Consider the following 24,293-nt stretch of genomic DNA (forward strand, 5'->3'; position numbering starts at 1 on the left):
AGAGGTGCCATGGGGCAGCTCCTGTGTGTGTGCCAGGCACCCTTTGGGTGCTCCAGCCCCAGCACAGGGCACCTGCAGCACACAAAGGGTGCAAGAAACTCACACCCGAAAGAGGAAGCCCCACCAGCTGCAGGTTAAAAACTTACCAAGCTGAATAAAATGGGAAAAGGAAGCTGCAACAGGTCCCAGCCAGAGCCAGACACAAAATCTGTGTATGCAAATGTCCAGTCATATTTGAGATAAAACAGCAAACACATGCTCCTAGTTTGGCAGCTTCAGCTGGGGGAGGCAGGGGGAAGCTTTGTCCTGAAAATGCCATTCCTCAGCAGAACAACAGGGCTGGAAAATCCATGGAGGGGGAAAAAGTTCTGCAGTGACCCAGAAAGAAAAACAAAAAACAATCCCATGTGCAAAGGCCACTATCATGAACAGCTGCAATGTCTCCAGCTCCCCACTGCCAGCTCACAGCAGGACCTTGGTCCAGCAGCTTCCCTCCTCCCCGAGGAACATTTGGGACCTTGGTCCAGAAGGAATTGTGATGTCCCTGCCCTCACCATGCACTTGTGAGCATGGGGAGCAGCCAGCAGTGCTCCTGGGCTCTCCCCAGCTGCTGCCCTGTCCCCCCACCCTGGTGGGGACAGCATTACCCAAAACACACAGTGCAAATAGACATAACTGGGATTTCCTTCTTTATTTAAAAACAGGGGAGAAAGGGCATTGCAGCATGTACAGGCGAGGGGTGGGAAGCAGGGAGCCCCCACCCCAGGAGTCACAAGCACTGCCCCAGCCCTAAGAGCACTTGGAATCCCCAGCCAGCACTTCCAGAAACATCTGGAACCACGTGGGAATAGCAAACCCTTCTCTCCCACCGCTCTGCCCCCCACAAGGCACCCCAAATCTGCACCACACCCAGCAAAGCCCCACAGCACAGGAGGGAGCAGCTCTGGGGGGATGCCAGGAGCAAACACAGAGCTGAGGGGAAACCAGTTTGCTTTAAAAGAACCACAAAGCTCCATCGAGCTCTGGCTGCACCCACCCAGCCCTCTGGAACAGGAGGGAAATCCCTCCCTCCCAACAGCACCTGTGCTCTGGACGGCTCTGGAGCCCAGCTGAGCTCCACACTTGTTAGAACCTCACCTTCAGCCTCTCTGCTGTCCTGGGGATGCAGGAGGGTGGGAACCAGCAAGAGGAATGTTGCAATATTGCTGGTAGTTTCTGCTCCTGGATAATTACCTGAATTGTGCAACAAGCCTCTGCTTTACCTTCCCAGGCCTGAGGAAACTGTGCAATTATCAAGCACCAGGAATACTCAAGAGCCTGTGGTTCCAAGGCCTTGCATGAAAGAACCATCGTCCCTCTGCATTCCCTGCTCTCCAAAACTGAGATCAGAGCGCTGCAACTCTCTGATGGATGGGCTTGCCAAACTACTAAAACATTCCTGAAACAGTGTTAGGAGCCAAACAGCAAGTCAGCCTAAAAAAATGAAAGTTTCAAACTCTAGTGCAAATAGAGCAAAAAGGAGCAGAAAAAGGAACAGCAGGATCTAGGTAGCTACAAATAAATAACATTAACACTCGCCCCTGTACCGTTTGCATTGATTCCCACTCATTTTCATGGTGTCTGTGTTCTTCAGCACACAATCCCCTTTGAGACTCTCTTCCCACTGAACTTGGGGGACCCCATTCCTGCCTCCCCCATTCCTGCCTGCCCCAGCAGCAGGGAGGTACCTGTGCTGTGCCCATCCCACAGCAGCCCCACGGGGACCGAGGCAGGAAGGTACAACTGGCATCACATTGAGGTCAGTCAGGCTAATCAAGGCTCAGGCACAGCTGTCAAACAGCTGAAGGCCCCAAAAGGGCTGGGGCAAACCAGATGTTCTGCTCCTGGGGAACACACTGGGCTGAGCTTGCAGAGCAGAGGACGTGCCACAGCCAGGGAAGTGAAAGGGGAGCTGAGTTCTCGCTCAGCACGCGGGGATTGCACACACTCGTGGGGTGAAGGTATCAGATCTCTGCCAAGGGAACACCTGGATTTTCTACACACTATTTATCACACCTACAGGAGCTCATCTGGTTATGGAAATGACGATTCACATTGCTCTAGAAACTCCTGCTGCTTTCCATCTCGGGCAGGCAGTGGGGGACTTGGCCGGACAAGTCTGCCCAGCTCCATCAGGGCTGGTTTTCATTGCTTTTTACTAAAAGCCCTTCACCATCTGGCACAGCTACCTGTGCCTGCCCAGGTGTGTGTAGTGCAAAACCAACATCACACCTGAGGATGCTCCCACCTGGGAGCTGCTGTTGCTCTGGCTCATGCTCAGGAAGTACCAAAAGCCTTTGGAGGGGTTGAGCACCTGCCCAGGCTGGGGTTCAACAGGAGCCACAGGTATAAAAAGACATAATTAAAAGCCAACAGATTGCTGATAAACCCTTGTGTGGGCAGTGGGAAGATCCGGTCTCTGAGGGGATTAAGTCACTCTAAGGGGAAGCTGCAGTGAGTCCCCTGTGTGGGCAGCTGCAAGCTGGTGGCTCCCAGCTCTGCCCTGGGGAATCTGAGCAGCAGAAAAGGGGAGAGAAACATTTGACAAACACAAGAAAGGCCACACTCCCCGTCATGCCTTCAAAACCTCCTGCCACTTCCTCCAGACCTGGTTTGTGGGGGAAACAATGCAATTGCTGAAGATGTCCCCTTGTACAGGTCCCCAGCACCTCCTGCCCTGCACAGCGAGCGCCAGAAGCACCTTCCAAGACATGGAACCACCGGGGGCCAGGCTTGGGCAGGAGCAGCCAGGGACCCCACGCCCCACAGAGCACCAGGACGTGGGTGCAGACAGATCCTGCATCGCAGGGAAGGGCTGTGCTGGAGGGAAGGGGGCACTTTGTGCGTCCCAAACAGACCCTGGGGAGGCTTGGTCCCTGCTCAGACATCAGAGGTCCGGATGCTTTCATCATCCAGGTCGAAGGCGAACGGCTTCTCCTTGAGGGGCTGCGGCTCGGAGCGGTGCCGCAGGCGCGTGCCGGGCCCGGCCTGGCGCTCCGACAGCGCTGGCACCAACACCGAGGAGTCCCTGAGCGGGGCTGGCAGCGCCCCCAGCCCCGGCTGCTGCCCCTCGGCCCGCGGCACCGGCGTCCAGGGCTGCCAGGAGCTCGTGGAGGGCGCCCTGCACGAGGATCGCCGCTCCTCCGCCGACGGCCGCAGCTGCGAGGGGCCCGCGGAGCCGCCGGGCCTGGCCACGGAGGTGGATCTCATAAAGGACATCTCCTGCAGGGACAGGGCAGATAATCCGCTGAATAAATATCTTGCACGTTGGTAAAATCTCCATTTGACGGTAAAGGTGAAATTGAAAGTCTGTCACCTACCCTGGGGCGGGTTTTCAGGGCCTGCACGGCGGCTGTGATTGCCCGGATCCAGCTGTGCATCTCCTCAGGGCTGTCTGCCTGCAAACACAGCAGCCCCAGTGAGGTTCAGCTGTCCTGGCACTGCCAAAGTTCAGCTCTGCTCCCACAAACAGCCCCTATTATAAATAATCCCAAGGGAGAAGGGAATCCCCACAGTTCTCCCTCACACTTGTGTGTAACAGCCCCATCTGCTCATGTTCACTCATTTCTTGAGAGCTGAACTTTCTGCCCCAAAAATTATCCTGGCCTCAGCTGCTCACCTGGATGTAAAAGGTCCTGGAGCTCGTTATGATTTCCCACAAACAGCCCCTATTATAAATAATCCCAAGGGAGAAGGGAATCCCCACAGTTCTCCCTCACACTCGTGTGTTACAGCCCCATCTGCTCATGTTCACTCATTTCTTGAGAGCTGAACTTTCTGCCCCAAAAATTATCCTGGCCTCAGCTGCTCACCTGGATGTAAAAGGTCCTGGAGCTCGTTATGATTTCAAAAAGGTTGTCTCGCATAAGGAGGTCACTAGAAACAGTGAGAAAGAGACAGTCACACCCCAGCAGCCATCGTGGACAGAAAAAAACCTGTATTTATCTTCAAATCTGGAGTGTGCCAGGGAGGAACATATTGAAGGCAAACCTTGGACCTCATTGGGATCTTTTTAGCCTTCTCTATTCTTTAGTTTAGTTTTAGTATAGCAGAATAGAATGGAATGGAATAGAATAATAAATTAGCCTTCTAAGAACATGGAATCAGATTCATTTCCTTCCTTCTCAGACAGGGGACCCTGAAAACACCCCACATGAGCAGCTGGAGCAGCCCAAGCTCCCTCTGGCTGCTCTGGCCTGAGCCAGCCTGGGGCCAGGGCAGGGAAACAGGGGTGGGAGCATTACCCAGACTTGACCAGGCACTCATGGGTCTTGCAAACATCTTTCAAGAGAATCGAACGCAAAGGCTCCTTGTCCTGCAGAGGTGAGAGGAGACAGTGCTGGGCTTGGCTGGCCCCAGGGTGGGCATGTGCCCCCCCAAGAGGAGGAGGAGGAGGTGCCAGAGCCCTGCTGGGGTCCTGGGGCAGCTGCTCACCTGCTCACACTTGTAGTAACTGATGGAAAACTCATCCAGAACAAAGTACCGCCGCTTCCAGCTCTTCCTCTGGAAAAGAGCAGGAGATTGGGTGCTCATTCCTGCCGCTCTCTGTGGAGGTCCTGCAGCCAGAGCACCCCCAGAGCAGCCCCAGCCCATGCCTGGCACTCACCACGTTGCCCTGCTTGACACAGAAGCCGCTCTTGAGCGGGGCTGGCCCGGCAGGGGGCTTGGTGGCCGAGGGGGGGATGTAGCTCTGCGAGCGCCTCAGCAGAGGGTGTGTGCCCACCTCGCTGCCCTCCCCGTCCTGCAGAGGGAGAACACAGCCCCTGTCAGCAGGGAGGCAGCCCAGGACAGCCAGCTGCAGGGAAAAGCCACCGGACACAAGCCCCGAGTGAAGAGTGCGAGCCAAGGGCTCGTGGAGGTGCTGAACATGGGCAGGGAATGAGCCCAGAGTTGATGTTCTGTCATTGTGTGCAGCTCCCTGGTGCTATTCCCCCTCTTGCAACCATGTGTTAAAAACCAGGAATCAGAAGGGCTGCAGAGAAGCAATTTGAGGGCTGAAGGTAATCCCCTGCAGCAGGGGAGTTTACAGAGCCCACCTGCCTGGCTCATCCTGCACAGAGGTGACTCAACTGCATCACTGAAGGTATGAGGAGAACAAGGACCACCAGACAAACACAAGTTGGAAAGGAATGCTTTAGAGAAGGCAATATACCACAGGAATAAATTGCTCAGAAAAGCCATCAAGTCTCTGATTCTCATTTTCAGAGCCAAGTTCTCCCACAGATACTTGGGTGTTAGGAGCTCAGGAAGGGAAGCTGTGCCTCCTCTGGCCCCAGGCTGTCCCTCCCAAGTGCAGTGCTCAGTGCTGTGAGCACAAAGGGGCTGTGGTCACGACCACGTGCCCAGCACCCAGCCCTGGCTCCCCTGAGCACATCCCAGTGCACCCCAAAGGCCAGACCCACCCCAGGAGCAGTGGGGCACTGGGATCCCAGTGCACCCCAAAGGCCAGACCCACCCCAGGAGCACTGGGATCCCAGTGCACCCCAAAGGCCAGACCCACCCCAGGAGCACTGGGATCCCAGTGCACCCCAAAGGCCAGACCCACCCCAGGAGCACTGGGATCCCAGTGCACCCCAAAGGCCAGACCCACCCCAGGAGCACTGGGATCCCAGTGCACCCCAAAGGCCAGACCCAGCCCAGCAGTGCCCTCCCTTCCCCCCAGCAGCACAGAGGATGGCTGAGATGAAACATCTTCTGCACTCAGCTTCTTCCCCATCCCTCAGAGCCCTTCCTCCCCGGGCTGAGGTTTGAGCATTGCCATGGCAGCCGCTGCCAGCCTTATATGGCCCCACAGCAGGGACTGCGGTTTGGGTGAACCTGCCTGCCCAGCACCTTCCACAGCTGCTTACGTGTCCCCAGGACACACCAGCAGCTTTTTGTCTGCCTCAAAGTGCTGCCCAGCCCTGCAGAGAGCAGTGCAGCACAGCTGCAGCACCACGATGGGGATGCCACCCACACCCCGAGCCAGTGCCAGCTCTGTTGGGCATTGCACAGGGGGTGTCCAGAGCAGAGCTGGGGACACTCCTGCAGCCAGGAGTGTCACACGCCCCGAGGCTGGGGTGATGCTCCTGAGCGTGGGACTCCCCTGTGCAGTCCTGCAGCAGCACAGCCAGGAAACCACAGACACACCCAGGAAGCTGCAGCAGGGGAATGGCCATTTCACACGGGGGGGGGAAAGCAGCAAGAGCACAGAAATGTTCTGGCAGCTGATGCACCACCTCCAAAAAACCCCTCTGCACCCCACAGCCCTCCCTACACCTCTGCACCCTGCCTAACCCTGTGGCCAGGGAAGTTAAGAGCATCTGCCAGCAGAAACTGCTGCAATGACCTAAGTCTCCACTCTATTTTTAGTGCTGCCACTGATAAGAGTTGAAGTGAGACCCAGAGCTGGACAAGTGCCCGAACATGGGAGATACTGATGGCCACGTGCACGCCCAGCTGCGTGCCAGGGAAGGGAGGCAGAGCCACAGCAAGAGGTGCCACCAGCCCTGGGACAGTCCCTGTGGCTGCTGTGGTGGGACACCAGACACAGGGCTCCTCTGCCCTGGGTACCTAAACAGGATTTGCACCCAAGACACGTGGGTGGCTGGATGGTGATGGCCAGGAAGTGGAGCAGATTCATGACCTTCTCCTCCTCACACCCCCTCATCAGACTTCAGAGTGAGAAAAAGCAGAGGTGTTCAGGGTGCTGAGAGCAGCCATTCATACCTGCAGAGGAAAGGGCTTGCAGGCACGCTGTTTCCAGGAATGAAACTGCAAACCAGCTCACCTGGTTGATGGAGATGGGCGTGTGGACCACCACCCCCCCAACAATCTCAGTTTTGTAGGCCACCTGGGTCTTCCTCTCCTGGGCCTGGGGCACCACTGGAGGCTTTGTGATTTCTGTGGCCGGTGGGACGCTGCCACCCTTTGGCACCTGTGGGAGAAAGGAAGGGATGAGGGGCACAGGGTGACCATGCTGGGCACCCCATCTCTGCCTAATGCAGCCACATCCCTTCAGAAAACAACTCCTGGCCCAGCACCCCAGTTAGGGAGGGTGTGGAACCCCCCTGGGCAGCAGGAGACACCCAGAGGAGAGATGAGAGGAGCTCAGTGATTAAAGCATCCCTTCACAGGCGCCTGTGATTCGCCTCTGCAGCTCAGTGAGTTTGTGGGACACTTGCTCCTTTAATTGTCCCCGCTCCATTTACAGCCGGGCTTAATGAGGAGCTGGGGCTGGCTAACGAGGCTGAGCCAGGCACTGCTGTGACCCCAGAGCTGGCTGTGCCCCCCCTGCCTGGCCCCACACCCCTGGGCAGAGGCTGGGCTGCAGCAACGCAGCTCCCAGCACTGCCATCCTCCCCTCTCCCTTCCCTGCTCCTTCCCTTGGACAGAAAGGGCAGTTTCCAATAAGTTTAGTTAGTAAAAAGCAAAGAAAGCAAAGGCAGTTTAGTAAAAAGCAATGAAAACCAGCTTCCCTTGCCAGCCCTGCACGTCAGCTGCCCTAATGCCACCCCTCACTGCCTTCCCCCAGAGCAGGGCAGAGTGACAGCAGCACCACATCCCCGGCTTTCCCAGCCAGCCAGGGCCAGCTCCTCCCTGAAGGGCTGGACGAGCCGGTTGGCCAGCTGGGACACAGCCAGCGTGGGGAAGGGCTGGCCGAAATCAGGCCATGGAAAGCACCACGGCTTCTTGCAGAAGCAGAAGGTGCATCTCATTATTGTGCTGTCAGCCCAGCTCTGCCAGCCTGGCAGAATCCCCCTGGCCCAGAGGCAGCGACCCTGGAGGACACTGCTGACAGTACAGCCAGACACAGAGGCCAGGCAGGCTCTGCCTACAGCTCTGGAGATGGAGTCTGTGGCCAAGAAAGAGAAGGCACGAGCCAGAGCTGTGTGGCAGCTGCAGGTGCAAAGGTTGTCACACTTAATGTATTTGCAGACAAAGAAAGAAAATATAAGCCAGGTCTGATCTTGCAGATGAGTTTCCCAGAGACTACACCATGGCACTCCAGGGATTTTAAAGAAAAAACCCATGGATAGGCCCCAATCCAACTGTTTACATGACTTTTCCTTACATTTAGTTTACACACCATAAACAACACGCATCAGTGCATGACCTAATAAAACTCTGCTCACGTTATGCATTGGCCCTACTGTTGTATTCACAGGCCCTCTGAACAGAGAGAAGCTGTGAGACAAGCAGAGAAGAGGGAAAACACAATTCTGATCTTGCTTGCTGTGCCAAAGTAGAATGCAATATGGAGATTGGTCACCCAAAGTGAGGATGTTTTGTTCCCTTGGCCTGTCAGGGCCAGGTGTGTGTGTGTGTGTGTGGGGCTGTCATGGGACAGCCACGAGAGAATGAGAGTGTGGGCAGTTGTGAGCAAGAGTGAGTGCAAGGCAGATTCAGTACTTAGTATAGTATAATAAAGTCATTAATTAGCCTTCTGAAGATGGAGTCAGATGCATCATTCTCTCTCCCCTTTGCTGGAGTCATCTTTGATTTACAATCTACTGCTCACTGCAGGTGAGCCCCCAGAAGAAGCCCCTTCAGCAGAAGCCCCCAGCCCTTTCCCAGAGACCCCTATCCAGGCAGAATCCATCCTGGAGCTCCCAGCCCATGCCCTGGCAGTGCCCAGGAGGGAGCAGGGCACATCCCACGCTGCCAGGAGCAGCAGGCACCGGGTCAGTGCCCATCAGCTCACGGCCCTGTGAGCACAGCAGCACAGCACAGGAGGTGGCAGATGAAGCCCTCTGGATGCAGGCATAGCCCCTGCCTCGCCGTGCCCCACAGTGATTCGCTGCCTCACCACAAGAGCCAGCATTCCAGGGAGAATAAAAACGGAATAAATAAGTTACTGAAGCACAATAAAGCCAGCCTTTGACAGGCACAGTGAGGCCAGATCCCAGCCAGCAGGAGCAACGGGAGGAGGAGGAGGAGGAGGAGGAGGGCCTGGATGGCTCCCACAGGACCTTCCTGGGGCACAGCTGCTGTCCCCCACAGCTGGGCTGGGAGGGTGAAGGAAGAGGCACAAGCAAACCTCAGCCATAAGGATCCCTGGGGATGGTGGAGGGAACAACTGAGAGGAGCATGAAGTAACCTACCGTGATCTTACTGGCCCTGTTCAGTGCCTCCACCCAGTCCTGCAGGTCCTTTTGGTCACTGGCTTGCAAGAAATAGCGCTGGGAGAGAGCGTTGATGACTGCCAGAGGAGGAAGGACAAGGAGAGAAGGATTCAGAAGGGTCCATGGGGTACCCACACTGCAGCTTCCCGTGGGAGGCTGTCCCCCCACTGAGCCCACCTAACCCCACTCACTCACCAAAGCAGAACGGAGTTTTAGGCTTCTGTTTTGGGGTGGCAATGCTAACCTGTGACACAGCAAATCAGGGAGAAAAATTAGAGATAACAGCACGTGCTAGGGGTGGGCAGAAAAGCTGGGAGTGTCCACCCACCCACCCTGCTCCCTGCCTGGGCTCAGCCAGGACCCCTGAGCAGGACCCCGGACACACGAGGGCAGCTGGAGCTGCAGCACAGCTGTGGCAGCTGAAGGGAACTGGCCCGTGTCAGAGCACATGCAGCACAGGGTGCTGGCTCCCAGGGGAAGGTCAGCACTGAGCCAGGGCTTCCATCCCCTGCATCCCCTCAGGCACTGGCTGAGCTGCACAGCAGAGGACAGAAAGCTTTCAAAGGACCTGAAAACATCCATTCTCCTGGATTAACACAGTCGCTCTCATCAGCAATTAAGAGAATTGAGGGATAATAGTGGGGGTTTTTCCCTGAAGAGTAGGAATCGTTTATATAAGAATAATATTCCTTGAGGCTCCACAAACAACATTTGTGGAGTATTTATTCTGACAGTCCTCCTCATTCAAAGCCAGTCCATAATGCTTTAAATATGTTTTCTCAAGCAAACCTCCCTTTTTCTGGTGTATTTACTGTTGGTAGTTCCAGCCACTGACAGAACCCAACCCCACAGTTTGTGACCAAATGCTGTCCTGCAGCAATTTTCATTTAAACTAAAACCTATGTAATTTGTGAGGCTCTTTCCAAAATGGGGAAGGCTCGGCCTCCCAGCATTGCTTCATCTGCGCTTAATTTATAAATCATGATTCAGCAGGAACAGGAAGATCTGTCCAAGGCTATATCCAGCTCCAGGATAAAGCAGCCACCAGCCCCACACTCCCCCCCAGCAGCTGAGGGGCCACTTGCAGGAGGAGGAGGAGGATGGTGGCAGCTCCACTCTCCACACACAGCCACAGCTCTGCCTCATTGCACTGCTCCTGCCTTCCCAAGGAGACTGGGTAACCCCCTTGAGACACACAGGTGGCTTTCCAGAAGGTCTGATCCTTCAGGGCACTGCCCTGTGAGCACGGGGAGAGCTCCTGGAGCACTGCTCAGCCGATTGCCCAGCTCACACCAACACCACGCTGCTGTCCCCCCTCAGCCCTGGCCACCCCCTGGCCTTCCTCACAGCAGAGCAGTTCCTCTTCCTCCTGCAGCCCAGCCTTGCACCCTGTCCCGTGCCACTCCAGGATCTTTGTGCTGGGGGGTCCCTCCCTGCTCAGCTTCATCCCAGGGAGATGGAGCCCAGGCAGGACCAGCAGCTGGCCTTGGGTGCTTCCCATTGCCTCTCCTGGGAATGGCACAGGGATAAGGGGAAATCAGGGAGCACTCACCTTCCCTGTGCCCCACCCCAACATTACCTTGGAGATGTAGGTCAGCTGCAGAGATCCGACAGCACCCGCTCCGATGGCCAGGTTCTGCAACACAGGGCAGCAGTGGGAGGTAAATGACAGGGAGAAGGTGGCAGGGGCAATCCAGCCTGTCGTTTGTGCCCTTGGGCTCAGGCAGCAGCTGCCTCCCTCAGCCACTTCCCTGTCCTGCACCTGCTTCAGCCCAGACCCCTCAGCAGTGGGAGCAGCCCTGCTGTGCTCCTTGGGACAGTTCTGGAAACCACAGAGGTCACAGAAGGGCTGGAGCCTGGTCATGAGAGACACTCTGACACAGCAGGCAGGGGCCTGGGGAGACCTGGGGTGATGCCTGCTCCAGGGAGGTGGGATGTGTAGGAGTGTCAGGGGCAGGACGGTGGGGATGGATGGAGAGCAGAGATCTCTGCAGCCAGGTGGGGAATTTGGGGTTCATTGCAAAGGGCCAAGGGCAGGGCCCTGCTGGGAGCTGCCAGGCACAGCTCAGAGCAGGCCTGAGAGAAGAGAGGGGGAGAGAGGATGAGAGGGTGAGAGAGCAAAAGCATAAGAGAGTAAAAGGGGATGAGAGTGAAGTTCCCGTTCCAATACAATAAATCTTCTTCTGTGTTGAATATTCTGATTCTCACTAACCAATCTACTACAAGATACAAATCCTATAGCATTTACATACAGCCTATAAGAATCACTACATTCCTATACTGTGTTACATTTTAAACCTTAAAAACTCCTCTTTAGACCCTTTCTGCTAAGCTAGTAGGGTCTGCTCTGACTTTTGGACTTGTCTGCAAGCAAAGAGTCTTGTTCCATCAAAAGAGATCACCTTCAGCCAGCCACACCATTGTTTTCCAGTTGTTCAGCAACTAAAAGATCTCAAATCTTGCTTTCATTTCAATCTTGCTTATAGTTTCTATATTCTCAAAATATTCTCAAAATTGCCAGACAATCATATCAAAATATCAAAATATTCTCAAAATTGCCAGACAATCATATTTATAAGGCCTTCCTGTTTCATGTTCCCCAACATGGAAGTGCCCACAGACCCACTGCCAGCTTTAGGGACATGCCCACCTGAGGATTGTCCATGTACCACAAGAGGTGGTTGGCCTGGGTGTCCAGGATGAAATACCTCCGCAGAAACTTGCCACAGGTCTCATTTTCCTCAATGTCCAGGAAGCCACAGATCCGGTTCTGTCGGTCCAGGTACGGCATGCCGGGCTCCTTCTGGCATCACCCTGTGATGGATGGGGGCAGGCAGGGGCAGGTGGGTGCTCTGCCCCCACATCCGTGGCACCCAACCTGTCCCAGGTGTTCTGGGATGCCAGCGCAGCCACTCAGCCACAGCTCCTGTGATGGAGGGGGGCAGGCAGGGGCAGGTGGGTGCTCTGCCCCCACATCCACAGCACCCAACCTGTCCCAGGTGTTCCAGGATGCCAGCACAGCCACTGAGCCACAGCTCCTGTGATGGATGAGGGCAGGCAGGGCCAGGTGGGTGCTCTGCCCCCACATCCACAGCACCCAACCTGTCCCAGGTGTTCCAGGATGCCAGCACAGCCACTCAGCCGCAGCTGAGCTCTCTGGAGGGAGATGGGAGGGACAACGTCCAACCCACCACTGCCAGCCCCCAGAGCCACCAAACCCCATGAGCGAGGCCAGAGCAGCCACAAAGGATCTGCCACGAGACACCAGATCCCTGAGAGCTGTGGTGAGCAATAATCCCAAAGCAGAGTGCTGGAGAGAGCCTGAGCACACTCCCAGGAAACGGGGAACAATCTGCAACTCCAGCAGAAAATCCCTGCAGCCAGGATGTCGAGTCAGCAGGGAAAACAATGACCCATCCCAGCAGGGCCACGCTGTGTCCCCAGCTCTGCCAGGGGCATGGACCCTGCCCAGCACTGCCCCTCACCCTGGAGGATCCTTCAAGGCCCCTGGGCTGCTGCAGGAGCACCATCATCACTCCCAGCCCTGTGTGGGAAGCAGAACCAGCACCCCTCACCCTGGAGGATCCTTCAAGGCCCCTGGGCTGCTGTAGGAGCACCATCATCACTCCCAGCCCTGTGTGAGGAGCAGAACCAGCACCAAGGGGCCAGGGGAGGCAGGATGGGTCCCCCTGCCCAGGGCACAGGGTGGAGGGCAGGGATGAGAGCAGCCGTTACCCAAAGGATGTGAGTGAACCCAGTGTGGTTTGTCTGGCAGGAGAGTGAGTGGTGATCACGCAGGTGCCAGAAGCAGAGCTACACAAATAAAAGAACTCATGCAGCAAAAGGAGGAAATACTATTTTTGAGCTGCAGTGGAGTGGGGCCCGGGGAGGTGAGGGTTGTGCAAGAGCTGGGGTGCAGCTGCAAAGGTAGAGGAGGCAGAAAAGGAGTCAACCTGCTGTGAGGATCTCAACATTTCAGAGATGGGTATCTTGGCTCACGGGGACCATGCTGCTGCAGGGGGAGAGACTGTTTTAGACCAACGACAGTGCCCTGGCACAAGGGTTTCTGTGGGCACTTGAAGGCTCACTGCTCTTTTGTGGGGTTATTTTTGTGGTGGGGAAGCACACGGAAAACCAATCCCTAGGTACCTTCAACCATACCAACACGTTCAGAGCAAACCTCATAAACCCTTCCTTCTGCTGACAGCAAAGGTCCAGGGATTTCTGCTTAGGAGATGGATGAGGAAGGAGCAGAATGTGCCACAGGCAGCACAGAGATGGGCCCCCAGCCCCATGGGACACCTCTTGGGGGTCTCCATGTCCTCCCACCACCATCCTTCATTGCAAACTCATCCCTCCTGTGCACACTGACCTCAGGCTGCACTTGGAGATGCCCAAAGCTGTGAGCAGAGGAGATTGGGATTGCCCCACACTCTGCCCCAAGTCAGCCAAGTTCCTGTCCCCTCGCATCCCACCGACCACAGAACACAAATGGTCTCTCTCTGGAGCCACCAAAGAACTGCACTTTTCCATAGGAAAATGATAAAAGTAGCATCTCCAGCTGTGCTAAGGAAATCCAGGAGGGTCAGAAAATGCTTAATTTCCTAGTGAAGCCTATCAGAGACTTCCAGGACTCTTCCCTACCTCTGAAGCAACTGGCTTGCCAGCTTTTTAAATCACAATATCCCACCACAAAAAGCATCCCTTTCCTGACTCTGTGAATAACAAGGCAAGCAATTGGGCTGCAGAAGAAGATTTACAGCAACACCACCCCCTTGCCCGCCTGGGCCAAAGGGAAGTGCTCCCCAGGGAGAGGCAGGAGGTGCAGGGCACTGTCCGTGCAGCACCCAAGGGTGGCTCAGAGGCCTCGTGTGCAGCCACCCAGCCAGACTTTCCGGGAAGCACCTCAGGATGCCCTGCACGGTCACGGCTGCCCGTGCCCTGCTCTGTCCCGGCACAGCAGCAGAAAAACCCCGATGCCATGGGGGAGCCGGCATTTGGAGCATCGCAGCCGCGCTGCCGGGAAGCATCGCCTCGGCACCTCCCTCCACAGCAGCACCCGGCGCACCTGTGGGCAGCCACAGCGTCCTTCTCGTCCTCCCTCACACCTGGAGGAGCCTCCCTCCGTTCCAGGAGGACTGGGACGTGCCCGGTGCCCCGCAGCGGCTGCAGCAGCGCTTCCTCTCACCTGCGCTTGCAGAGGAGCTCCCACGCGGCCGCGTCTGCCCCGACCCACGAGACAGACGCCCAGCAACTCGCTCCTACTAATGGCAGATCTTTGCCTTCATGAAACTATCAGCCTGTCGGGAGGAAGGCTGCGTACAGCTCTTCATCGGCCGCAAAGATTCGGAGAACGCACACAGAGTAGCTGCAAACCCCCGCCACCAGCCTGCCTCCAACCCCACGGGCTTCGGGCGAGGACGGTGCCTGCAGCATTCCCGGAGCTCCCCCGGGGCAGAGCCGCCCTCGCTGCCCCCATCGAGCACCGGGAGGGCTCCGCTCCAGCCCCGGCACGGATGGTGCAGCTGCAGGAAGCGGAGCCTCCGCCAGGGACAGGGGGACCAGCGCTGTCCGGAGCCGCGGGGCGCGGACCCTGCAGCGCGGGGGGCTCGGGGGCAGGGAGAGGGTGGGGAGGGGACATTGAGGGCTCCCAGCCCGGCCCGTGGGGTCTCTGGAGGCGGCTCGGTGGCCACGCGTGTCCCCCCGGGTGTCACTTACCCCGCGGCGTCCCTGGGCTGCGCGCCCCGGGCGGGCGGGGGGCGGCGGGCGCTGCGAGGAGGACAGGAGGACGGACGGACAGACGGACGGACGGCCGGGAGGCGGAGGGGGTGTGCCCCTGGCTCCGCCGTCGCTTCTTTCCGGGTTAATTACGTCTGTCATTAGCAAACCCGGCCCCGGATGTGAGTGCGGGGCGCGGGGCGGCTCCGCGGGGCGGGGGGGTCGGTGTCCGTCTGTCCGTCCCATCGCCGTCTGTCCGCCTCCCTCCCGCGGCTCCGCCGGTGGGAGGGCTGGGGGCAGCCCGGTGCCCTCCCGGTGCCGCCTGTTGCGGGTCCTCTGCGTCCCCCGGGCGGGGAATTCACCCCATTCCCGGTGAATCCCCCCAGACCCGGCACAAAACAACTCGGGCGGTGCTCGAGGCCGGCACTGACAGAGATGAGCCGCCCCCTTGGCGATTCCTGCAAGAGCATCTCTTGGGGAAGCTGCTGCCGGGTGGATTTGGGAGCAGGAAACACCCGCTGCCCCCGGGGAAGCCCCACTTTCCTCTCCGAAACTCCATCTGGCCCCGATGCACTTTCTCCCGGCGCGGTGAAACCGATCTTGGTGCAGCAGAAGATTTACAGCAAAACCAAGGCAGCGCGGGGATCTCGCTCACGGACACGCGCAGCCCCTGTCCGTGCCACGCCAGCCCCGCTGCTGCCTTCTCCCGGCATCCTGGAGGTCCCGAGCCCTCCCTCTCTCCCCTTCCCTCCCTTTGCAAACACGAAACTGTTTCAGGGTTTTCGCAGCGAGGCTCCTCTCGCAGCCCCTGTGTCCCGCCGGAGCCCACAGGGCAGCGCTGCGTTCCGGGCACGGTCACACGGCAGCGACTCACAGCGCTGCTCTCCCTTCGTTCCGAGAGCCTGGCAGCTCTCCCAGACTCTCCAATGCGTTTTTGTGCTGTAACGTGTGTGGGGGTGCAAGCCCCTGGCGCTCACTGAGATACCCCAACAGCAGATGAGGGAAGCCCGGGGCAGGGAACGTCTCTGCCACGGGATCTTTGGAGATTCCACCAGCAGCCAGAGCCCCGTGCAGTGTAGCCGTGATATTTCCTGAAAAATCCTTTCCTTAGGATTTATTCCCCTGAGAAGCTGAGAGGCCTCAGGAGCAAAATGTAACCAATGGTTATCTGCTGCTGTGGAATGCAACAGGTGCATCTGGGATTGGGCTCATGTGGTTGTTTCTAATTAAGGGCCAATCACAGTCCAGCTGGCTCGGACTCTCTATTATTCATTCCTTCTTTTTCTATTCTTAGCCAGCCTTCTGATGAAATCCTTTCTTCTATTCTTTTAGTATAGTTTTAATATAATATATATCATAAAATAATAAATCAAGCCTTCTGAAACATGGAGTCAGATCCTCATCCCTTCCCTCATCTGAAAACCCCTGTGAACACCATCACACACCGAACCAGCTCCATTCCGTGCTTTCTCTCTCGGTTTTGCTTTCCCTGGCAAGCAGAGGCTGCGGACGCGGTTCTCTCTCTCTCTCACAGCGTTTATTGGACCGGCGGCGCTGGGACCCTCCCTTGGAGCATCCCGCCCGTCCCTAGGCTAGAGCAGGAGCAGCGGGAGCTCAGAGCCAGCCCAGCAGCATGGTCCCGGCCAGGGCCGTGGCCAGGAGCCCGCCGGGGGGAGGCCGGGCCGTTCCCCCGCCGTTCCGGGAGCCCCGAGCCGCCGGCCCGTTGCAGTCGTCGCTGAAGCAGCAGCGCACGGTGGCCCCGCCGGAGCCGCCGCGCCGAGCCTGGTCACAGAAGGATTTGTAGGAGCAGGATTTAATGATGCTGTCTGCAAGGAAAGGCGCGGGGACAGAGGGTCAGGCACGGCCGGGAACCCGGCTTAGAGTGGCACAGGAGAAGGGACCCCTCAGTGCAGCGCGGAATGAACGCATCTCCCTCCTGCGCCGCCTCGTGTCCGCCTGCTTCTCCTCACCCTCTGGTTCTCAGCCCCTCTGATCCTCTCCAAGACCCTCTGGTCCCCTTCAAGACCCTCTGATCCCCTCCAGGACCCTCTTGTTCCCTCCAAGACCCTCTGGTCCCCTTCAAGACCCTCTGATCCCCTCCAGGACCCTCTTGTTCCCTCCAAGACCCTCTGGCCCCCTCCAAGACCTTCTGGCCCCCTTCAAGATCCTCTGGCCCCCTTCAGGATTCTCTGGTCCCTCCAAGACCCTCTGGTCCCCTTCAAAATTCTCTGGGCCTGTCCAAGACCCTCTGGTCCCCTCCAAGACCCTCTGGTCCCCTCCAAGACCCTCTGATCCCCTCCAAGACCTTCTGGTCCCTTCCAAGACCCTCTTGTTCCCTCCAAGACCCTCTGGTCCCCTTCAAGACCCTCTTGTTCCCTCCAAGATTCTCTTGTTCCCTCCAAGACCCTCTGCCCCCCTTCAAGATTCTCTGGTCCCTTCCAAGACCCTCTGGCCCCCTTCCAGACCCTCTGGCCCTCTCCAAGATCCTCTGATCCCCTTTAAGACCCTCTGGTCCCCTCTGAGACCCTCTGGTGCTCCCCCCTTTCCCCCCTTTCCCCCCAGGCCCCCCAGGCCAGGGGCTCACTGGGTGCAGTGATGGTGGAGCAGGCGTCGGCGTACTGGGGGCAGCTGTGGGATCCCTGCTGGTTGCAGTCGTTCTCGTTGGATGCCACGCATTTGTGGCATTTCAGAGCTTTGCCTGGGTGAAGATGAGGAGGAGGAGTGGGGGTGAGAGCCATGCACCATCCCAGAGCCCCCAACAATCCCACACTGGTGACCCCTAACCTGTGACTGGGGGGTCACAGGTGAGGGTTGGCACCAGACAGAGCCAAGCCACGAGCAGGAGCTACCATACCATAGCAGGATGCAGGATGGGGCACCTATGCACAAATTTTAATTTAAAATGTATTCATTTATAATTATTATTATAATAATTAATTTTAAAAAATCCGTCCACAAAATTAATGCAAAACTCCTCCAAGTGTGACTCAAAACGATGAGAGCTGAACCTGGCAGGTGAGCTCTGCCAAGTCCTTGCCCTGCAAAGACTCCCTGACAGTCCTGGAATTCCTTTCACAGTAAAAATAGGTAGACATAACATTTAAAAACCATCCTAGATCTTTGTCTTCTTGTGCCAGATTTCATTTTAATAATTTTTTTTTTGGGGGGGGGGAGAAGGGAGAATCCATCCAACCTGTGGGAGCAGCTCCCTGTAATCAGGAAATTCAGCCTGGGGGACAAGGAGGGTGACAGGCAGATGCAGGAGGGACAAACCATCTCCAGATTGTCCTTTAAGGAGCCCACAGGCAGGTTAGAGAGCAGCCAGCCCTGTGACCCCTCAAATCATACACACACCCCAGAAAAACCCGGACCTGAAGATGCTGCTCCTGCCTGAAATGAGGGAATTTTTGATTTTGACGGGGCTGGATGAGGCAGCGCTGGGGCTGGAGCTGACAGAGCAGAGCCCTCTCGTGGCAGCGGGGCCGGAGCTCCCACCTCCATCCCAGGGAGAAAACCCGGAATGGTGGGGCCAAAATTGGGATTTCATGGGCTCAGGGGCCCGTAAACACCTTCCATTAACCCACAACGACCCAGCCTCTGCTGCTGGGCTGTGTTTGTGTCACCTTCGCTGTTCCTCACTGCCTCTCATCTGCCCTGAGCTAAAAGTGCAGTCGTGTTCTGCCACTATGATATTTTTGGAAAAGAAAATCTTTCTTACCCAGGATTTTTCTCCTGAGAATGTAGACAATAATTATCTGATTGTTTGGAATGTGGTTTGGAGGTTGCTCACCAACAGCTGCATCTTTGATTGGTTCCATGTGAATTGTTTTAATTTAATGACCAATCCCAGTCCAGCTGTGTCAGACTCTCTGGTCAGTCACAGGTTTTTATTGTTCATTCTTTTCTAGCCTGCTGATGTCTCCTCTCTTTCTTTAGTATAGTTTTAGTATATAATTTCTATAATGTAATGTAACATTATAATATGATATGCATATGATATGAATATACTATAATATAATAAGAATCTAATATGATATTCATATAATGGGATATGATGAGATATAATATAATATAATATAATATAATATAATATAATATATAATATATATAATATATATAATATATATAATATAATATAATATAATATAATATAATATAATATAATATAATATAATATAATATAATATAATATAATATAATATAATATAATATCAGCCCTCTGAGAACATGGAGTTAAATTCTCATCTCTCACCTCATCCTGGGGACCTCACAACACAACAATGTTCATCTTCCCTTGGTCCAAAGACCCTGAAACACTCCAGAGCTGCCCCAATTCCATGGCATTGCTCTGAGCAGTGCAGCCACCCCCCTTTTACCACATCTTTTTTTGTGCTTATGCCTTGGAGGAACCAAATTTTAGCAGGCAAACACAGCTTTAAACAAGAGAAGCTGCAGGGTTTTGGCTCAGGAGCCCCCATCAGAGGCTCTGTGGTCCCTGCTGGGCACAGCATGCCCAGGCTCTGTGCCAGTGGCACAGGGGGCTTCTCTTGGTGCCACTCAGAGGAGAAATCCACCCTCCCTACCCCCCAAAACATCATTTTCCTGCAGGAAAACAGGAGCAGCACGGGGCAGGGCACAGGCACAGGAGCAGCTACAGGGATTTACCCCACCTCGTGCTGCCCAGAGCCAAGGGACACTTACTTCCTCCAGCCAGGGACGTGACCAGGGCCAGGGCCAGCAGGGTCTTCATGGCAGGCATCCTCAGCAGTGTGCAGGGTGGGCTGTGGAGCTGCTGTTTTGTCTTAAGCTCTTACAGCTAATCTGCTTGGGTGAGTGCATCAGGGGCTGGGCTAATGCCATCTTAGCTGGGGGCACAGGACACAGCTCCCCAAGGACATGGGCTGGGTGGTGGCACCACACTGGTGCTGTGGGTGCTCCATATCCTGCTCTGGAAACCTTCTCTGGACACAGAACCTTGGGGTGGCTTTCAAAGGTCTTGATCAGGCCCAGCTGCTCCATCAGAGAACAGCCCCTTTCTTGTCACATGTTGGAGAAAACCCCCCTAGATTTTCCAACCCACCAAAGGAGAAGTGCAAGAGAACAGCAGAAAACCCCTGGGAGCCCGGTGGAACCATTCCCCAGGCTCCAGCAGGATTTAGCCAAGGGCACAGAGGGTTGTCAGGGTCAGTGCAGGGATTAGGACAAGGATTTTTAGTGATGCTGGGTGATGGCACCACACTGGTGCTGTGGATGGGCTGGGGATGCTCCATATCCTGCTCTGGAAACTTTCTTGACCTGATCAAGGCTTTCAAAGGTTTTGATCAAGCCCAGCTGCTCCATCAGAGAACAGCCCCTTTCTTGTCACAAGTTGGAGAAAACCCCTCCAGATTTTCCAACCCACCAAAGGAGAAGTGCAAGAGAACAGCAGAAAACCCCTGGGAGCCCGGTGGAACCATTCCCCAGGCTCCAGCAGGATTTAGCCAAGGGCACAGAAGGGTTGTCAGGGTCAGTGCAGGGATTAGGACAAGGATTCTCCTGCCTGGCATCCTGCTGCTGCCTCAGCTTTTCCTGCTGCCTGAGCTCACTGCCATGGCTTAGGATCATCACAGTGTGCTGGGAGCCACAGGGCCAGAAAAGTCATCCCAGGTCTGAATCTCAGAGCTCAGAAATGCAGATTGCAGGAACAGATGATAACTGTGCTTATTTGAAACCACATTAAACCACATTAATAAAGACAAGTCAAACACAGCCCATGCTTAGGACCATCACAGTGTGCTGGGAGCCACGGGGCCAGAAAAATCACCCCAGGTCTGAATCTCAGAGCTCAGAAACGCAGATTGCAGGAACAGATGATAACTGTGCTTATTTGAAATCAAATAATAACCATATAAACCACATTAATAAAGACAAGGCAGAATGCAGCCCATGCTGGAAAGTCAAACCAAACCAACTCCTCCCAAAACTCTTCACCAACCTCACAAACACCAAGAAAGCTTTCAAGAGTGATAAACACAGTTTTTACTCAGGCAATGAAACATGGAAAAAAAATATATTAGTAATCATTATAATAATCTCATTTGTGTGAGTATAACTCTTACAAATATTTACCTGACATATAAAAGGGAAATTATCATACATATAAAACCAATGGCAATGGCAGTAACACACATGGCTGGAAGCAGAGGGGTGGGAGCCAATGCAGAGGAAGTTCCTGCCTGGGGGAGGCCACACTGGAGGGACAGGGGAGGGGCTCAGTAGTTGGGGGTCACTGGTTGGCACTTGGTTACAGACAGATCTGCTGGCAAACACACACTGCAAACAGCAACACGGCAGCAGGGGCAGGGCCTGCCACTGCCACAAGGGCATTTAAAGCCTACTGCAAGGAACAGGGGACAAACACACACCCAGCTGTGACAGCACACACAGGGACCTGCCATTCCCTGTGCCATTCCCTGTGCCAGTCCCTGTGCCATTCCCTGTGCCATTCCCTGACACCACCCCAGCACCTGGAGGTGCAGCCACCCTGCCCGCTGGCAAACACCTTCTGTTTTACATCACCACAGCCATGATGCATGTATTTATATCCGTATCTGGAGCTATAACCATATTATAGTTAATAAATCATTCCTTAGGAATCTTCTTTGCCCAGGCTGGGGTGCACAGGACGGGTGAGGGGAGGTGGCACAGCAGGACTGGGTGGCACTGGGGACAGGAGGGATGGAGGGCTGTGCCCTGTGGGGCACCACAGTGCAGCCCTGCTTGCAGGCAGCCCACAGTGACTGCTGTGTGCAGCTCAGGGCTCTGGGGAAGCGGTGAATTCTGAATTTCTGCAATGATCCGTCAGCTCCAAGGGTCAGAAACGCGCCCCAAAGCAGAGACTGACTTCACCTTGAGCCAGGACTGCAACATGAGGATCACAGCCCTGAGCAAAGCAGAGGGCTGGGGGCTGCCACAGCCCTGCAGCAGCCTCACACCACACTGTGGGTGCTGCTGGGGGCAGGCAGGGCAGTGCCCCAGGGCCCCAAAGCAGACAGCAGCCCTGGAGCAGCCTGTCAGCAGCTCTGAGGGTGATGCAATGCTGCACTCTGCTTCCTCAAGAGAAAAAAGCCATCTGCCCCAGAAATCTCAGCGTCTCAGGGGTTTGCTTTACCTGCACAGACTCCCAAAGGGGAACAGAAATAGTCAATGTGGATCATAGGATTGAAGCTTTATCACCAGCCCAGGAAGGGACATGTGGGGAGGTCAAGGGGGTTAAAAAGAAAGGGGGAAAAAAGGGTTTCTCTTTTCTTTCAACTGTGCAAAGGGTGAATATCCAGCACAAGCAACGGGTGCACTGCTTGGAGTGGTGTCAGCCACTGGCTTCTGTGACCAGTCTGTCACTGGGAGAACTGGGGGCATGGAGAACAAGGAGGAACATGGAGAACTGGGGAGCTGTGTGCTGGGGCAGGCTGCTGACACCTTTGCTAAAGTGTAGAATAAACTCTCTATATATTATATGACTAATAAAATATAATCAAGTGTATGGCTCTGGCTTAAACAGGTGTTTGCTCTGCATGCTCTGACATGGGGAATTAGAAAATAGAAGGAAAAGAGCTCAATTCTGTTACAAAAAGGTAGCAGCAAAAAGGTTTGTGAAAGTGTTCAACAGGCTGGGCAGGAAACAGTCCAAACTGCAAATATTTCCCTTATTTCACACCTATCCATTCAAGGCAGAGAATCCTCCACCACTGCAGCTACTGCAGCACCCACGAGGCACATCAGGGTTCAGTTCCTTCCTCCTGCAGCCTCTGAAAGGGAGCCCTGGTCTCAGCATGGCTCAGGGAGTCACAGGCAGGGCCTTGCAGGGGCCAGGGCACAGGGAGGGAGGATGGACAGGCAGTCCCAGCTCTCCAGAACCAGCCCCTGCTTCTCAAACACCTCTTGGTGCAGAAACCTCCTGCCTGCCCTGCCCTGGACTCTCCCTGGAGAGGGCTGAAGGTGCTGCAGGTTCTGTGGCTGCTCTGGGGGGAACCAGGTGTGCCTGACTGGAAGGAGTGTGAGCAGAGAGCCCAAGTGCCCATAAATGCTCATAAAGTGCACGAATGCAGAGATGTCAGCTCCCTTCCTCTGAGGCTGGCACAGCCAGGGACAGGGAGAGGCTGTGCTGTGCTTCACCCACAAACCAGAGACCAGCCAAACCCAGTGCAGGAGCCAGCAGGTCCCCCCTGCCATCCCTCACATCCCAGGGCAAGACCCACCAGTGGCTGGACCTGTTCTGCTGAGCCCATGAGGACAATCAGTGACAAGAGAGTGCAGTGGGGACACAGCTAGACCCAGCCCAACCGAGGGGGACAGAGCCCAGGGCGTCACCTCCCACCTGAGAGGTGCAGAGGGACAGGGCAGCACACCCTGGGAGGAACACACAGGATTCCCAGGCTGAACCCAGGATGATGCCCAGGCTGAGCTCAGGATGATGCCCAGGCTGAGCCCAGGATGATGCCCAGGATTCTCAGGCTCAGCCCAGGATGATTCCCAAGCTGAGCCCAGGCTGAGCTCAGGATGATTCCCAGGCTGAGCCCAGGACTCTCAGGCTGAGCCCAGGATGATGCCCAGGCTGAACCCAGGATAAGCCTAGGATGATTCCCAGGCTGAGCCCAGGCTGAGCTCAGGATGATTCCCAGGCTGAGCCCAGGATGATGCCCAGGCTGAGCCCAGAATGATGCCCAGGCTGAGCCCAGGATGATGCCCAGGCTGAGCCCAGGATGATGCCCAGGCTCAGCTCAAGCTGAGCCCAGGATGATGCCCAGGCTGAGCCCAGGATGATGCCCAGGCTGAGCTCAGGATGATTCCCAGGCTGAGCCCAGAATGATGCCCAGGCTGAGCCCAGGAAGATGCCCAGGCTGAGCCCAGGAAGATGCCCAGGCTCAGCCCAAGCTGAGCCCAGGATGATGCCCAAGCTGAGCACAGGCTGAGCCCAGGGATGATGCCCAGGCTGAGCCCAGGATGATGCCCAGGCTGAGCCCAAGCTGAGCCCAGGATGATGCCCAGGCTGAGCCCAGGATGATGCCCAGGCTGAGCCCAAGCTGAGCCCAGGATGATGCCCAGGCTGAGCCCAGGATGATGCCCAGGCTGAGCCCAGGATGATGCCCAGGCTGACTGCAGGGATCCCAGCCTGGAGCTGTGGGAAGCAGACAGGGACAGTGAGGGGAGCAGCCCTGCTCAGGAGCCACAGGTCTGGCAGCCAAGGGGCAGCTGGACACGAGAGCTTTCCTGCAAGGAACCCAGGGCTAAGGCAAGGTGCTCAAGGTCACAGGAGAAGCAGCCAAGTGCAGAGTGCTGGGCGAGCAGGGGGTGCTGAGCTCAGTCTGACTTTCCCAGTTTCGCTATCAGCTCGTCGCAGATCTTGGTCAGCTCCTCAATCTCCTGGTTCTGGAAGAAAAGCACATCTTGGGG

The 24,293-nt window shown here is 55.9% G+C and overlaps 2 protein-coding genes across 5 annotated transcripts in view; both read right to left on the reverse strand.

The window, feature by feature from the left end:
* Positions 1-672: 672 nt before the first annotated feature.
* Positions 673-15,627, reverse strand: PLEKHA2 (pleckstrin homology domain containing A2). 2 transcript variants are annotated; one of them, XM_071454788.1, is made up of 12 exons: positions 14,862-15,627; positions 11,794-11,957; positions 10,723-10,779; positions 9,339-9,387; positions 9,123-9,220; positions 6,809-6,955; positions 4,646-4,780; positions 4,474-4,542; positions 4,284-4,354; positions 3,852-3,915; positions 3,360-3,437; positions 673-3,261 (listed from the first exon to the last, which is right to left on the reverse strand). In XM_071454788.1, exons 2-12 carry the CDS (start codon positions 11,932-11,934, stop codon positions 2,920-2,922), a joined length of 1,251 nt encoding a protein of 416 aa, XP_071310889.1. In that variant the 5' UTR covers positions 11,935-11,957; positions 14,862-15,627; the 3' UTR covers positions 673-2,919. The 2 variants fall into 2 exon arrangements, with proteins under 2 accessions (XP_071310889.1, XP_071310890.1); XM_071454789.1 differs by lacking the exon at positions 14,862-15,627 and adding an exon at positions 14,332-14,847.
* A 5,228-nt stretch (positions 15,628-20,855) lies between these two features.
* Positions 20,856-24,293, reverse strand: part of TACC1 (transforming acidic coiled-coil containing protein 1) — a 36,313-nt gene continuing 32,875 nt past the window's right edge. For 2 of the 3 annotated variants that reach the window (XM_071454785.1, XM_071454786.1), the window contains one exon: positions 20,856-24,269. In XM_071454785.1, the coding sequence (XP_071310886.1) occupies positions 24,201-24,269 (69 nt within the window). In that variant the 3' untranslated portion in view covers positions 20,856-24,200. The remainder of the gene's footprint in view (positions 24,270-24,293) is intronic. The other variant, XR_011683817.1, reaches the window with a different exon arrangement.

This window comes from Agelaius tricolor, unplaced genomic scaffold (assembly GCF_023055355.1).
Source record: "Agelaius tricolor isolate 1412-34295 unplaced genomic scaffold, bAgeTri1.0.p SCAF_41, whole genome shotgun sequence".
Lineage (NCBI taxonomy): Eukaryota > Metazoa > Chordata > Aves > Passeriformes > Icteridae > Agelaius > Agelaius tricolor.